The sequence below is a fragment of the Chiloscyllium plagiosum genome, chromosome 5, assembly GCF_004010195.1.
Source record: "Chiloscyllium plagiosum isolate BGI_BamShark_2017 chromosome 5, ASM401019v2, whole genome shotgun sequence".
Taxonomy (NCBI): domain Eukaryota; kingdom Metazoa; phylum Chordata; class Chondrichthyes; order Orectolobiformes; family Hemiscylliidae; genus Chiloscyllium; species Chiloscyllium plagiosum.
The window spans coordinates 88842215-88858715 of record NC_057714.1 but is presented as its reverse complement, the minus strand read 5'-3'; the positions used below and the strand labels follow the sequence as shown (position 1 = coordinate 88858715).

General features: G+C 38.3%; 1 protein-coding gene across 1 annotated transcript in view; it reads left to right on the top strand.

Annotated features, from left to right (window-relative positions):
• LOC122550078 (kinesin-1 heavy chain) overlaps positions 1 to 16501 on the top strand; it is a 100903-nt gene that overhangs the window by 22151 nt on the left and 62251 nt on the right. The window contains exons 2-7 of the mRNA XM_043690596.1: positions 149 to 236; positions 5454 to 5527; positions 6790 to 6894; positions 7369 to 7417; positions 15350 to 15405; positions 15612 to 15699. Coding sequence (XP_043546531.1) covers positions 149 to 236; positions 5454 to 5527; positions 6790 to 6894; positions 7369 to 7417; positions 15350 to 15405; positions 15612 to 15699 — 460 coding nt within the window. The remainder of the gene's footprint in view (positions 1 to 148; positions 237 to 5453; positions 5528 to 6789; positions 6895 to 7368; positions 7418 to 15349; positions 15406 to 15611; positions 15700 to 16501) is intronic.

Sequence of the window (16501 nt, the reverse complement as noted above, 5' to 3'; positions counted from 1 at the left end):
TAGTTTTGTGGACTTCAATGTGTGTTTCAGCAAACTTGGGATCAAGGCAGGTGGCTGTTATATTTCCACATATAATTGAAAGTAATATACTTTTAAATACAAAGTTCTGTGCAAAATATTTTTCAAATTTTATTTCAATTTTTTTCAGGGCAAGTCTTATGTATATGACTATGTTTTCTCTTCAAATGCAACACAAGAACAAGTGTACAATGCCTGTGCAAAAAATATTGTCAAAGGTAAGTCATAGTGATGAAAAGCAGGTGTTTGAATTGGGGTTTGCAAATTTCCATTGCAAAGTATTAGCAAAATTTAGAGTTGCCCAATATGTTTTAATACATTAAAGTTAATGCTGGTTATCTGGCCACATATATATTAATCTGCATACAGTTGATGTAATTGTTTGACTTCTCGAACCACAAATATTTTGTATGTGAATGCTTTACTTCTGTATGCACAAAATCTCAGTAAGAAGTAACTCTCAATCCACAGATCTTGTCCAAGTATTTATTCTTGTGTGAGCCTTTGTGATGGCTAGCCTCCGATCAAGTGGCAAAACCCTTTAAAAATGAAGAGATTTTATAAAAGAATCATGTTGCATTTTTTGCAGATATTTATTAATCATATAGATTGGCAATTGATTTGAGGACTAATGGAATAGAAGGAACTGTGGCAGCATAGATACAGAATTGGTTTAGTGACAGGAAACAGTAGTGACTGATGTGTTTTGGGCTAGCAGAAGACTGTGTACAATGCAGAATTTCAAAGTTTGCGAATCATGCAAAACGTGGAAGCATTTGTGAACTGAGGATGATTGTAGAACTTGATAAGGACATAACAAGTTAGTGGAATATGAAGTTATTCCTTTTTTTTAGTAGGAAGAATAATGGAGTTTTTTTAAAATAAAAAAGATTGCTTTCTACAAAGGTTGCAGGACCCCTTACATGGACGCATACTTCCTATATCTCAACCCAGTACACACTCCTTCCTTCAAGGGTTAGTAATCGGGATGAGGATTTGTGACAACTTTAATCTCCAATGCAGGGATTCTGACACTAATTCTTAAGCATTTGTACCAAGAGATTTCCCACTGACTTATGCACCTAACACTATGGGCAATCTAGCATGGCCAATTCACCTGAACCACATCTTTGGACTATGGGAGGAAACCCACACAAATATGGGGAGAATGTGCAAACTCCACACAGATGGTCACCCAAGGCTGGAATTGTCAGGAATTGCCTGGTGCTGTGAGGCAGCAGTACTAACCACTGAGCCACCGTGCCACCTGATGTTCCAGAAAAATAAGCAAAAATCAGAAGATGCGGTTGTCAATAATGGAATGTATCAGTGCAGTGTTGAGTAGTGATTTTGAGGTTAAACAGCCAACCATGTACAGTTGGTTTTGGTAGAAAATAAGGTATCACAACGGTAAGAAGTCACACGTGGGAGTCACTTGTTGAGAGCTATAAAGACCTGACGTGAACGAGTTGTCCTAGGGTATATCAGCTAATGTATTATAGAATGGCAGGGCAGGCTTGACAATCTGAATATTGTACTAATTTCTTATGCTGTTAATTCAGACTTCCTCACCAACAATCTGCCTTGGATCCTTGTGTGCAGTACTGACCACATGCACTTCTGTTGACGCACCTGGATGTTTTTAATAAATGTTTAACAGACAAAATGTGTCATCAAGTCACAATTACATCTCAAGTTAAGTGATGGGTTTTTGGATGTCCCATCCTCTGGTAGGACATACCAGATAGATAGTTAGAAGGAAGTGGCCCAGGGAGTCCTTCATATTGATTCTGGTCCTTGTGATCTTTTATCAGGGTAAACATAGGCAGGGAATTATCCTACTGATTACTACCTTCTATTCTAACTGGTTGATATATCAGTGCTTCTCCATGTTGAACACTGAGGGTATAAAAATATATTCTGGATTGGGGACTCCACTATCCAGTGCAAGAGTGGTTCTGATAGCACCATTACTAAATCTGACCTGATTTGGAGATGCCGGTGTTGGACTGGGGTGTACAAAGTTAAAAATCACCTGAGTAGGAGCATCGCTCCCAAAGCTAGTTTGCTTCCAATTAAACCTGTTGGACTATAACCTGGTGGTATGTGATTTTTAAATCTGACCTGGTAGAGACCTATAGGACATAGTTGCCAGATGTGAATAGCATCAACTCCAGTACATGCCACCTTTTATACCCTCAAAAATCTTCAGATTGCAGGTGAATCTATGCTTGGCAGTATTGGTAGGAGTAACTTCTGTGTAGTTCTTGTGGGCAAAAACATTCTCATCCATTGTGTTTGTGGCTTTACCACCATACTAAATGGGTTAGATTGAGACAGATCTAGCAGCTCAAAGCTCTGCATTTCCCGAATGTTCCTCAGTAGCAACAGCACTATTCTACTATACTTTGTAATCTCAGATCTTAAAGGCACTCCTTGGACTTGAATGTCTCAACGAAAGTGCACAACAAGTGGGCATTAGATTGTTTCTCTTTCAGTAATGTGGAAGGGTATGGGGAAAAGGCAGAATCACTGGGTCATGATACACGTTTCATGATTCTTTGCAGAAACAACAGGTTTAATGGCCACTTCCTGCACTAAAGTTTGTGATTCTGTATATTCTCATGGCCTCAAATACCCCTTGGTCTGCCATTACCTTAGAGCTAGGAGATCCATCTTGGCTCAATGAAAAGTGTAGAACAGGTACTTGTAAAAATGAGATATTAGCCCTTTATGAAGTTAAAACAATACTGTCTACATACTAAATGAAAGATGCTGCATGCTGTACAGAACTAAAGGATTCCACATGTAGCTGATCAGATCAAATCTCTGCAGTCTTGCCTTTTTGAATGGTGAGCAATTAAACATCTAATGGATGGAAGAGGCTGCACTATGAATATCACAATACTAAAAAGATATCAGCTGAGTGCAAAAGAGGAGACTGAAATGTTTACATTTGTTTTGCATTTCTGTTTGAATATAAATTTTGGTCGTCTTTTCCGGACCCCACTAAAATGGGTGCCAGCTGTCAGCCAATTAATTTCACTCCACTATATCCAGAAACTGCTGAATGTAGATTATGGTTTCCAGCAGTATCTGGACTGTTGTGCTAAAACTTGTACTACAGAAATAACCATACCTTTAACTAAATTGTTTAACCAAACCACTAGCATCTGCCAAACAAAATAGTCCCAAATATGTTGTCTCTCAAGACCGGTCAATCCATTCAATTACATCCCATCAGCCCCTCCTGTCAAGTGATAGAAAAGGTTTGTGATGACATTTACTCACCAATAATCAGATATATAGTTTAAGTTTCACAGGAACATTTGCTCTAGACCTCATAATCCTGGTCCAATGGGTCTTCGTTCCAGAAGTAAGGTGAAAATGATTGTCTTTGATTTTAAGGTAGCATTTGATGCAATAAACCATATACATCCTGTGGCTAGGAGAAAGTGAGAACTGCAGATGCAGGAGATCAGAGTTGAAAAGTGCTGGAAAAGCATAGCCAGTTAGGCAGCATCCGAGGAGCAAGAATTGAAGTTTTGAGCCTGACCTCTTCATCAGGAATGAGAAATGAAAATAAAACTGATCCTTACATTCTGTGGCTACAAAAGTAGCACAGAAGCTGGCATTCTATTATATATAACTCTCTCTCCTTTTTGACTTACCCAAAGCTTTTCTGCCATCTACCAGGCATAGGATCTATACTATCCTAAACAAAGTGGTCCACTTGATTGCTACTACATCTGTCATCTTTACACTGAATGTATTATCTACCATCTACAAGATGCATAGTATCAACTTGGCACTATTTACTTCTGTAGCATCATACAAACTTCTGGAAGAATAAGGCCGATGAAAAAGAAAGAGAAAGTTGTCCTACATGATCTGAATGATGGAATATGTGGTCATCCCTTCAAAACTTATTGTTTCAAAACGTTTTAAAAATTGGTATCTGGCATTACTGTGGGAATACCAACACCAACCAGGATACAGTTTAGGCAGACAATTCCAGCATCTTTAGGGTAGCTAGGGATGGGCAATAAATGCTGGCCTAGCAATGATATCCATATGCTATGAACAAACAAACAAATCCCTTGAAACATCTGTGTTTGTTTTGATCAAATTGCTTGTCATGTGTCCAGTACAAATGTAAGAAATTTGCTTTGAGTTGCTGAATCAAGACTATTTAGAAGCAGGACTGCAACACTCATCGACACATATGCATATTATTGATTTTGTAAATATACCTTTTTAATACTGAATTTTATAATCATCTCTGAACCAAAGGAGACAGATTTAACCTTGGATGATCTCAAAAAAAAAATTCCATTCTGACATGAAGTGGTGCTGGCTCATAGTTGCATATTAAGTGTAGAGTCATGGAGATGTACAGCATGGAAACAGACCTTTTCGTCCAACTCGTCCATGTTGATCAGATAGCCCAACCTAATGCTGTCCTATTTGCCAGCACTTGGCCCCCATCCCTCTAAACTCTTCCTATTCATATACCTATCCAGATGCCTATTAAATGTTGCAATTGTCCCAGCCTCCTTCATGTCCTCGTCCTCCCCCAAGCCCAGCTCAACAGTTGTTTGTCATGATCCTATAGAATTGTTTCAAAGTTGTTATGGACCAGACCAAACCCTCAAAATAAAATAAGATTAGCCTCTACCCTAACTTTTCCATATTTTAAAGACAAATTCCAAGTGTGTGTTTTGGATACAATTCGATTGGTTAACCAAAATCAGTCTTGAAGCAAAACACTCCATTTATACACTATAGTTAAAGTACAACAAAACAAAAGAAATTGAAGCTACTTAACTCTTTTGGAAAACTTAACAGAAAAATAGGTTATTTGACTACTAAGCAGTGAATGATCTAATTTACTAACATCCTATAAACACCCCCTGAGCAAAGATGAATTTGGTAAAATTGTCTCCCATGCAGTTGTCCAGCCTAGGAGGAAGAAAGTAAAGAGAAAATTGTTTGTGTGTAACTGAAAAACTAAAACTCAAAACCTGGTCCTTTGTGGGGTTTTCAACCCACCCATTCTTAAACCTACTGCCTCTCAAACTGTTTATTGGATCTTTGGATTGATCAGCATCTCTGTCACGATCTTTCTTCAATTGAAAAGGACAAAATACACCTCTGAAAGCCATAATAAAGTTGATTTCAGAAAAATATCCTCCATATTTTACTAGTGTTGTAATATCACGTTGAAAATATTTAAAGTTGGGGAAAAAGAGTGGAATCTAGGGATATGGTGAGTATGAAATAGTGGAGTTGAAGCCCAAGATAACCACGATCGAGTTGAATGGAGGAGCAGGCTTGCAAGCCAAATACTCTGCTCATCTCTTGCGTGCTAAAGTATTTGCAATGAGATTTGTGGTCAGTTGTACAAATTTTCAATTTTTTTTTTCATTTTCCAGATGTTCTTGATGGATATAATGGCACAATATTTGCATATGGCCAGACATCATCTGGTAAAACTCACACTATGGAAGTAAGTGTTTTCCTCGCCTGCCTGTAAGGCCATCCAATAGAATGTGTGCCGAATATTCACCTGTCATGTTACTCCATGCCCTCATTAAGTTTTGGCCAAATTCCTTGTAAAAAGAGCAAAAATTTGTTTTAAACGAATAAATAATATTGCTAGGAGACGCTCTGGACGTCTGGCTTATGACAAAATTTATGAAGGTACAAAAATATTCAACAGCTGCACCTATAGTAAATGGCTTTTGACCCTTTAGTTATATTGAAGTCTTAATTTATACGCACGCATTTCTTGAGCGAGATTAAGGACCTAAAAACAGAACTCTGGATAATTGTACAGGGGGACCTCGAATATCTGAACTTGATGGGCATGCACTATTTCATTCGGATAATCAGTTATTAGGTTAATTGATCAAATGCCTTTCCTCTGGGCTCAGAGCTTTTAAAGTGTGCTCCCTTTCAGGAGACTGCAGCAGCACACAGTGCGTGAGACTCTGCCCCCAACACCGCCCCCTGCTCCCCGGCCCTGTCAGCACCCGGTCCTCGGCCCCCTGCTCCCCAGCCCTGTCCAGCACCTGGCCCCCCTCTGGGGCAGCTGAACTGAACACCAATAACAACACTGCTGTTTCCTTTGTGGGGTAAGTCTCCAAATTGCACACACGCAGCCACAGCTGCGCGCACACAGGCCCACACAATTTTTTACTGCAACTTGTTTTGTCAGTTGCCACATTTCCCCTGTACAGGACAATGTTGCAGAGATTATCTGGGAAAGGATGGTTGGGGTAAGGTGCACCCCTCTGTAGAATCCCAGGGAAAGTGTGGGGCGAGAGAGAGGGCGGGCAGACTGTCATTTGGAGACAGTGCCTATTTAATCACTGTAAGCCTAAGTCGCGATCACTGTTGGAAAAACACGTCTTTGATGTAATGTTTCCAACAGGACCACGAGATCTCCTTCGGATAATCCGATTTTGGATAATTGGTATTCGGATAATAGAGTTTCCTCTGTAAATCAGAAACAAAAACAGTAATTACTGGAAAATCTCAGCAGGTCTGGCAGCATCTGTAAAGAGAAATCAAAGTTAATGTTTCCGGCCTGGTGACCCTTAGACCAAATACTGAGTTGGGAAAACTCAACTTATTCTCTCACTCTGTAATGGTAGCAACTGAACTGTTAACTGTAGCTGCATTCTGAAATGTTAATTTGTTTGGTTTAGCAAAATGTACATTGGCTATTAGGTCTCACTTAAACCATAATTCTTCTTTTAATTGCAGGGTTCACTCCATGATCCTGACTGTATGGGAATAATCCCCAGGATAGCCCAAGATATTTTTAATTACATTTACTCCATGGATGAAAATTTGGAATTCCACATAAAGGTAAAAATGACAATGCAACAAATTGGTTTCTCTTAAACAAGCACTCTTGTGATACGGCTGTCATTGATAAAGCTGGGATTTCTTGGTCATCTCTAGTTACCCTTGAGAAGGTAGTTCTGGATTTTTAAAACTTGTGTAATGTTTCTATACACTTGAGTAGCTTGAGATTGGAGAATAGCCAAGTCATTTATTGGCCAGACTCTTTAGGAATGACCAGGTTTCCACCCTGAAGAACAGTAGTGAACCAGTTGTCTTACCTTGACAGCAATGCTCACTTATTACTGGCTTTGTTTATTTGCAGATTTTATTTTTAAGAACAGAATTCAAATTCTAAAATGGTCCTGTGGAGTTTGAACTGTCGTTTGCAGGAATAAAAGAATTGTTGAAAATAGTTTCCATAACACCCTTTAAGTGTATTTTCTGTACGTTTCAGTTTCTGTGAAATTAACTAATCGTTTAAATTGTATGTTCTAGGTTTCCTATTTTGAAATTTACTTGGACAAGATTAGGGATCTTTTAGATGGTAAGATGTTTAATTTGTCTGATATGGTATTTGTAAATGAAAAAATTTAATATTTTGAGCAACTGGGGATTTTTTTTAATGCGCAAATTCTATATTTGGAAATAGAATTATCTAAGCAGTTGCACTCTCAGCAGTGATAGCTATTTCCATCACAATAGCATTGTGAATTTTACAAGCAAGCATTGTGAATTTTACAAGCAAGCATTGTGAATTTTACAAGCAGTCATTGTGAAGTGAAACTAGCTGGTTAAGGTTCTAAAAAGTAAGTAAACCATTTTTTTTCACAACTGGTACTTGATCCAAATGAATTTGTATTTGTCTATCACAATTTGTTTACTGTGTTGTCAGAGTAGTTAAAATAGACTTTATTCCTGAACACACTTCTGTAATCATAAATGTAAAGTTTTGCACTGTCACTCTATACAAATACAACTTTCTTCACCTTACTAATGCAATTTTATAGAAACGTAGACAGGAGCAGGAATAGGCCTTTTGACCTGTCTAGCCTGCTTGCCATTTAATATGATCCTGGCTGATTATTGAGCTCAATACTCTAATCACACCCTTCACCAAAATCTTGATCCATTTAGAGGTATATGTACTCCTCCTCATACCCCCACCTCATTCTTGAAAACCCCAGAGAATATAATCCTACTGACTGACATTCCTCTTCTATCAGTGCTGACATTCCTCTTATATCAGTGTTGGCATCCCAAGAACCAATTTGGTGAACTTTCATTGTAGTCCCTGTATAGCAAGAATATCCTTCCTTGGAAAAGGAGGCCAAAACTGCTAACAACATTCTGCCTCTGGCCTCAACAATGATAGCAAAGTATCCTTGTTCCTGTATTTGAAACCTTTTGCTATTAAGGTCAGCATTCAGTTTTGCTTTCTTCACTGCCTGCTGCATCTATGCTTGCTTTCAGCGACTGGTGAACAATCCCCCCTCAATTTGCAGCCATCCAAATAATAATCTGCCTTTCTATTTTTACTACCAAAGTGTATGACATCACATTCATCATGTATTTGCCTACTCCAGCTGTCCAAATCACATGACACACTGCATCCTCATGGTTGACGCTTCTACCGAGCTTTATTTTATCTACAAATTTTGAGACATTTAGTTCCCTCACCTAAATCATAACATTGCGAATAGCTGTGGTTCTAGTACTGATCCCCATAAGTTGCTGCCTGCTAGTCACAAAAAGACCCTATTTATTCCTACTTTGTTTCCCGTCTACTTACCAATTTTCTGTCCATCTCGAGACACTACTCCTAATCCCATGCATTTTAATTTTACACATTAATCTCATGTCTGATTTTGTCGAAAGCTTCCTGAAAATCTAAATAAACCACGTCCACTGGTTACCCCGATCGACCCTACTAGTTATATCCTTGATGAATTCCAGTAGAGTTGTCTAGCATAATTTCCTTACATGAACTCATGATGACTGTCTAATTCTATTAATGTTTTCTAAGTGCCCTGCTATAAAGTTCTTGATGGAGTTTAGCATTTTCCTCACTACTTCCATAATTCCCCATTTTCTTTCTCTACCTCTTTTTTTTTTTATATAGTAGTGGGGTTACCTTAACTACTCTGCAGTCTGTTGAAACTGTTCGAGTCTAAAGATGGCCACCAGTGCATCCATTATTTGTAGGGCCCGCTTCTGTAAGTAATCTGAAATGTAGATTAGTCACTGAGGATTTATCAACCTTAAATTCTGTCAGTTTCTCCAATACTGTACCTCTAATAGAATTGTTTCAGTTCCTCCTCTTAATGAATCTGTGCTCGTCGTCTTTTCTGATAAGTTATTTGCAACTTCCTTTGTGAAGACAAGTGAAGTATGAATTTACCTCATCAGCCATTTAGTTGTTCCCCACCTTATAAATTTCCCTGCTTCTGACTGTAAGGGATCTACATTACTTTTCACCAATCTTTTTTCTCTTTATATACTTAAAGAAGGTTTTAAGACAGTTCTTATGTTCCCTACAAGCTTACACTCCTACTTTTTTTTTCCCTCCTTAATGAATCTCTTAGTCCTCCTTTGCTGATCACTTCTAAAACTTTCCCAATTCTTAGGTCAATTTGGTTTTTTTTTGTACCAATTTGTATGTTTTTTCACATCTAATACTAACCCCCCAATCCCCTCATAAGCCATGGATTGGCCATTAGGAGATTTAAAAAAAAACATTATTTTAAAATTTCTTCACAAAGCTGCCATAAACAGTTGTATCACTGAAAGAAATATTTTATGAAAATCAAAATGAAAACTTCCAGTTTAAGCAACAGAATTAGCAGAAGTGGCTCATGTCTTTGGGGAATTTGAGAGAATCCACATGATGGATGTAGGTGTTGGCATTTGTCATGAGAAATACTTGAGTCTTTCTCTTTTTATTTTATGCTTGTATTTTCTTTGTTTTTCCTGTGAGTGAAGGTGGTGTTAATAAAGAGAGACCTTAATCCCACAGCTTAGTGAACACTCTGCTTGTTCCAGACATTCTCACCATTGCAAAATTAACGAGTAAGCTCAATCTCCATTATTTTGAGTTGGTTCCTTGTGAATGAAGATGGACTTTACCCATACTTGTTATGAGTGAAACCACTGTAGTAATGCTTTATTTTTACTGAAATATATTGGTTTAGTTGGCATAAGTCAAAGAAACACTTGCTGACAGTCCTGACCCATTTGGTCATTGTCATAAAACAGTATTTTTTGAAGTATTGATGCTAAACTTTAAAGATTGAATAGTTTATAACACTGCACAGGTTTGCAGTCTTTTTGACACTAGCGAATTATCAATACCCAATTTATTGCCTTCTATTTCTCATTTTTAGAAAAAGCTGTTAGTGAATGTCAAGGATCAATGTACCATTAACTCTTAAAAAATCTACAAAATAAGAGCAGCAGTAGACTATTTATCCTATTGAGACTACTTCACCATTCAATCAGATCACAGTGATCTGTGTGTTTTGAATTCCACATTCAAAGTTTATCAGGAATAGATAGGTTTCCCCTGCTTAACAAATCTCTATTTATCTCTGCCCTAAAAATATTGAGTGACTCTGCCTCCACCATCTTTTAAGGCAGAGATCCAAAATCGCACAATGTTTGGAGTGAAAAAAAATTCTTCTCATCTTTTGTCCTGAGGGGATGATCCTAATTTTACAAGTGTTTCTAGTTCTGGATTTGCCCACAAGAGGAAATGTCCTTTCCACATCCAGCTTAAGGTCATTCAGGATCTATCTTGACTTCAATCAGGTCACCCTCGCTCTTCTAAACACTGGGAACAAACCAAGCCTGTCTGTGACAACCCACTCATTCCAGGTGCCAATCTAACAAATCTCTTATGAACCAACTTCTGATGGGTTTACAATCCTTCCTTAAAAAGGCAGACCAAAACTGCACACATCTGAGATATGGCTTTACTAATGCTCTGTATAACTTAAGAATAACATTCTTTATGTTCAATTCTTATTAAGGGATAGCATTCCACAAGCTGTCTTCATTACATGATGTACCTGCATACAAACTGTTTGTGACTCATGAATCAAAACACCTAAATTATAGACAATAGGTGCAGGAGTAGGCCATTCTGCCCTTCGAGCCTGCACCACCATTCAATATGATCATGGCTGATCATCCTTAATCAGTATCCTGTAGCTGCCTTATCTCCATAACCCTTGATTCCACAATCCTTGAGAGCTCTATCCGACTCTTTCTTAAATGAATCCAGAGTCTGGGCCTCCACTGCCCTCTGAGGCAGAGCATTACACACAGCCACCACTCTCTGGGTGAAGAAGTTTCTCCTCATCTCTGTCCTAAATGGTCTACTCCGTATTTTTAAGCTGTGTCCTCTGATTTGACACTCACCTATCAGCGGAAACATGTTTCTTGCCTCCAGAGTGTCCAATCCTTTAATAATATTATGTCTCAATCAGATCCCCTCTCAGTCTTCTAAACTCAAGGGTATACAAGCCCAGTCGCTCCAGTCTTTCAGCGTAAGGTAGTCCCGCCATTCCTCTACTCTTGGAATTTCGCAGTCGTTGTTTATTTCACACTGGAATCAGCCTGAAAATAAATGGGCTAAGACATCAATTAAAGTATTCCCTCTAAAAAAGTATCAAGGAGATTGTTACAGACTAAGTTGAAATGCTTATTGATTTAATTCATTATTTTGAGCATCCCTGAATTATGCACAAAAGGGGTTATCTTGAATTGCTGTTTCATTCTTCCGAAAAACCTGCCTCCTGTTTTGATAGGCAAAACTGGGCTGATGCTATAGCAGTTGAGCAACCTTGTCAGACTATGAATTAGTCATTCAAATAGATGTTGATATTTTAAAGCATAATTGCACTTGACATAGTAGTCAGTCATACAGCACAGAAATAGACCTTTTGGTTCAACTCATCTGCGCATCCTAATTTGACTGAGTCCCATTTGCCAGTATTTGACCCATATCCGTCTAACCCTTTCTGTTTAATTTATCTAGCCATCCAGATACCGTTTTTAAATGTTGTAATTGTACACACCACTACCACCTCTGACAACTCGTTTCATACACGCACCACCCTCTGTGTGGAAAGAGTTGCCCCTCAGGTCCTTTTTTTTTTAAAATCTTCCCCCTCACCTTAAACTTATTTCCTCTAGCTTTTGACTCCTCTCACCTGAGGAAAAAGACCGTGGCTATTCACCCTATGTATGCCCCTAATGATTTTATAAACCTCTATAAGATCACCCCTCAGTCTCCATAAGTTTTGCTTAAACTGGTTACATAGTTTGTCTTGTTCTTGGGTAGTCATGCAGGATTGGCAACTGTTACAGCATATCTGGGCAAGCTGTGTATGCTAAATATACTGAACATGGAAATCTTACTGCTAGTGGGTAGTGCCACCTACTGGATTAATAGCTCATCACCAGTTTATCTTGTCATTAAAGGAAGTTTAGAAGTCAAATTATTAGAGTGGGAAAGTAAATTATATTAGCAAAAATCAACAAAACATTGCAAATACTAATAATTTTTCAAATGATTGAAATTGGTAGTTATCATGTAGGTATCACAGCTGGGACTGTAATGTCAATCCTTTAACTATGTTATAACTGTCTTATTTTAGATACTAATGCTACTACTTTTCTTTTTATTCCTCTTCTGTATCCAAGATTTGTGCCTAGGTACTTATACCAAAGATGGTACCATAGAGGCAGCCATTGTAAAACCTTTTCACTGTACCGGAGTACGTATGGCAATGTGATATTTTATTCTAGAAGATCAGGGTTGAGAACTAAATGTTCAAGGATACATATCCTATTGAAAAGACTGGCAGTTGGACAGAGGGTGAAGGGTTGTCCTGTTAGTGAGAAATGAAATTTAAATCAATAGCAAGAAGTGATTATAGGTGGAAGGTGTAGAATCTGTGTAGGTAGAGTTGAGGAACTGCAAAGAAAGAAAGTTCCTGATGGTTGTGTGCAGGCATCCTAGCAGTAGTCTGGATGTGGGAAAGGAAGTAAATCAAGAGATAGAGCAGGTATGTAAGAAAGGCACCATTGGAATAATTGTGGGGGACTTCAATATGCAGGTTAATTGGGAAATCAGGTTGTGGAAGATCTCAAAGCATTTGTAGAATGTCTATAAGATGGGTTTTTGTTTGGAGCAGCTTGCAGTATACCCCACTAGGGAACAGGCCAGTACTGGATTTGGTGATGAGTGAGTCTTGACTGGGGAGCTAATGGTGCAGGGACCCCGAGGAGGCAGTGACCTGCAGTTGAAATCCGATGTAACAGTTTTACAGTTGAATAAATGTAATTACAAATGCATGAGGGAGGAGCTGGGCAGAATGGGAACCCAGCAGAGAAGGTGGTAGAGCAGCAATGGTTGGTGTTTTTGGGGGTAATTTGGGAGGTGCGGCAGAAATCCATCTCAGAAGAAGGAACATGCTAAAAGGAGAATGAGACAATAACGTCTGCTGAAAGGAGGTCAGGAAAAGTATTATAAACAAAAGAGAACGCATACAATGTGGTGAAGGTTGTGGAGAAAGCAGAGGGTTGGGGAGTATTTTAAAAACCAGAGGACAACTTTTTAAAAAAGAAGTCATAGATGGGGAGAAGATAATGAGATTAAGCAAGTTATTAATATAAATGAAAATTTTTAGAGTTGGTGAATTGTACAAGATCTAGAAAATTGTAATCCCTTCTGCTTTAATGAAATTTTATGGTCCACTATGGTTTTAATGTCTAGACTAAATTGCAATGAAATCTGTGGGATCTGTCTTGATTGCATTTGTTATTTGATGTGTGCTCTGGGTTGTTTGTTCAGTTTTACCCATTTTTGTCACATGTTAATTCTGGATTTTAAAATAAGTTGTACATGTAGATTGTATAACTGTTATTGTATTATAGTACATTTTATTGTTTGTCAATGCCAAATCTTGTGGCTTTATTCTGAGTAGGTCCCCTGAATCTCTCTTTTTGTTTTAAAAGTAAAAGTTACTGATTTCTAACCAGATTGTGTACTAGAAGTTTGGCCTGGTTCAGGATATGAGGCGAAAGTGAGGACTGCAAATGCTGGAGATCAGAGTCTAGATTAGAGTGATGCTGAAAAGCGCAGCAGGTCGGGCAGTATTCGAGGAGTAAGAAAATCGATGTTTTGGGCAAAAGCCCTTCCTCATTCCTGATGAAGAGCTTTTGCCCAAAACGTGGATTTTCCTGCTCCTTGGATGCTGCCTGACCTGCTGTGCTTTTCCAGCACCACTCTAATCTAGACTCTGTTTCAGGATACTAACTACATTGAAAATACTAGCTCAACCACAACTGCACTACTCTATCTAGGTCGAGATACCACACTTGAAGGATGTGAAGATGTAAATGGGGCATAGAAGGGTGGAAATAAGATACATGAAAGTTGCTTAAGGGACGAAGGTCATCAATTACTTTGAGAAACTTGGACCATTTTTCTTGGAGAACAGATTTTAGAGATTCAAAATCTTGGACAAAGTAGATGGGGAAAATATTTATATTGATGGAAAGATTGAGAATCATAAAGCACAGATTTAAGGTCATTGCTTTTGTTGCTAATGGTGACATGGGCAAAAATTGTTAATTCTTCACATGGTTAGGATTGGAATGTGCCTCTGATAAATGTGGTGGAAGCAGTTCAACTGGGGTTTTCAAAATGCACACTCAAAGGGAAAACATACCAGAGCTCATATAGGCTCCTTCAAAAAGCTAGCAGTCACATAGCCAAATGATCTCATTCTGTGCTGTAACTATGCTATGACGATATGACAGAATTGTTAGGAAAAGGGAGGGGAAGTGTTAGTGAACCTCTTGTATTCTTTGTGCCTTCTAGCTATAAACAAAGTGGCTTAATTTTGAGAAGACAGATGTTTTTCAAACCCCTGTTTGTGTGAAGTAAATTTTAAACTGTCACAACCATACTTAGATTTAAACCAGGAGGTTTATTCATCCACTCGTTCAATCCTGGAGTGGTTTTATGCAACTGTGCATGCAGACAAGAAAGATAGACTTGGAATGGAGTTTGTCTATGATTATTAACTGCTATTTTGGTTTTATCAGATCACTTTATGATCAGAATTCAAATAGCTAGAACCAGCAGTTATAATTCCTTCAGAGTTTGAGATAAGACAGTTTTGGCTTTCATTAACAGGGGATCGAGTTTAAGAGCCACGAGGTTTTGCTACAGCTCTAAGTCCCTGGTGAGACCGTACTTGGAATATTGTGTCCAGTTCTGGTCGCCCTACTATAGGAAAGATAGAGGCTTTGGAGAGGGTGCAAAGAAGGTTTACCAGGATGCTGCCTGGACTGGAGGGTTTGCCTTATGAAGCAAGGAATATACAGAAATATTGAAAATTAGTGTATGGATCTGAATTGCAGGGCATATTGGATTATATATAAAACATTATTTGTGTGTTTGCAGTGTCCAAGACCAATCTTTCTGTCCATGAAGATAAAAATAGAGTCCCTTATGTGAAGGTGAGTAAAATATACTAAGTATGAAATGAAAGCAAAACAGTGCTGGAGAAACTGACAAGGGGTTAATTGTTTTTCTCTCTTCAGGTGCTGCCAGACCTACTGAGTCTCTCCAGCACTTTGTTTTGGCTTCAGATTTTCAGCATACAGTTCTTTGCTTGCATATTTTGTTTACAAGTTTGGTCTCTGTTTTTGTCCTTCTGATATAGGGCTGCACAGAGCGTTTTGTTTGCAGTCCTGAAGAGGTCATGGATACAATTGATGAAGGAAAATCCAACAGACATGTAGCAGTCACAAGTAAGTGTTGATATCGTGGGTTGAAAACAAATCCATTTTAAACTAAATGTGATCCTGCGATATTGTGTTGGAAGAAGGTGATCGAATTTTTTTCAAAATTGATTCAACTCTTTGTGGAACTAATTTTGGGCAAATAATTTTAAAAAGACATTGTGGATCTTGTGGAGTTTTTATTTATGTTTTGATCAAGACATCTGTTGATCTTCTGGGAATAATCTAGATGAGGGTATCCTTGATTTTGGTTAACTTGGATAACTTAATTAGATTTAAAAAGACATTTCAAAACATAAGGTGCCCACACATCCATAGATTATGGCAAGATGAGTAGTCAAGATAAGAGTGATGGCTTGAACCTGGACTAAGGATGGTAGAATAGGGATCTGCAGGTTGTTTTTGGGTTGTCAAGTTTTAACTGGTATGTTTTCAAGATCAGCATTTTGGTCCTCTGACAATCTATATCAATGATTTATCTTAAGGGACTGAGCATGTTGTATCCAATTCTGCTGACCTTGCAAAGCTAGGTAGACCAGCAAGCTGGAAGGTCACAGGCCATTAAAGAAATCTTGTATACTTTAATAAATCACTGCTCATTCTTTTAAATTCCAATGATTATAGTCTCAACCTTTCCCCAAGGTAATCCCTTCATTCCAGATTCAACCTAATGAACCTTTGAACTGTCTCCAATGCAGCAAGGTTCCTTAAAGTTAAGAGACCAGAGGTGTATACTGTACTTCAGGCATGGTATAGTTAGTTTTTGTACAGTTACAGCGGGAGTTGCCTGTTCTCCTCAGGAGCAGGAGAA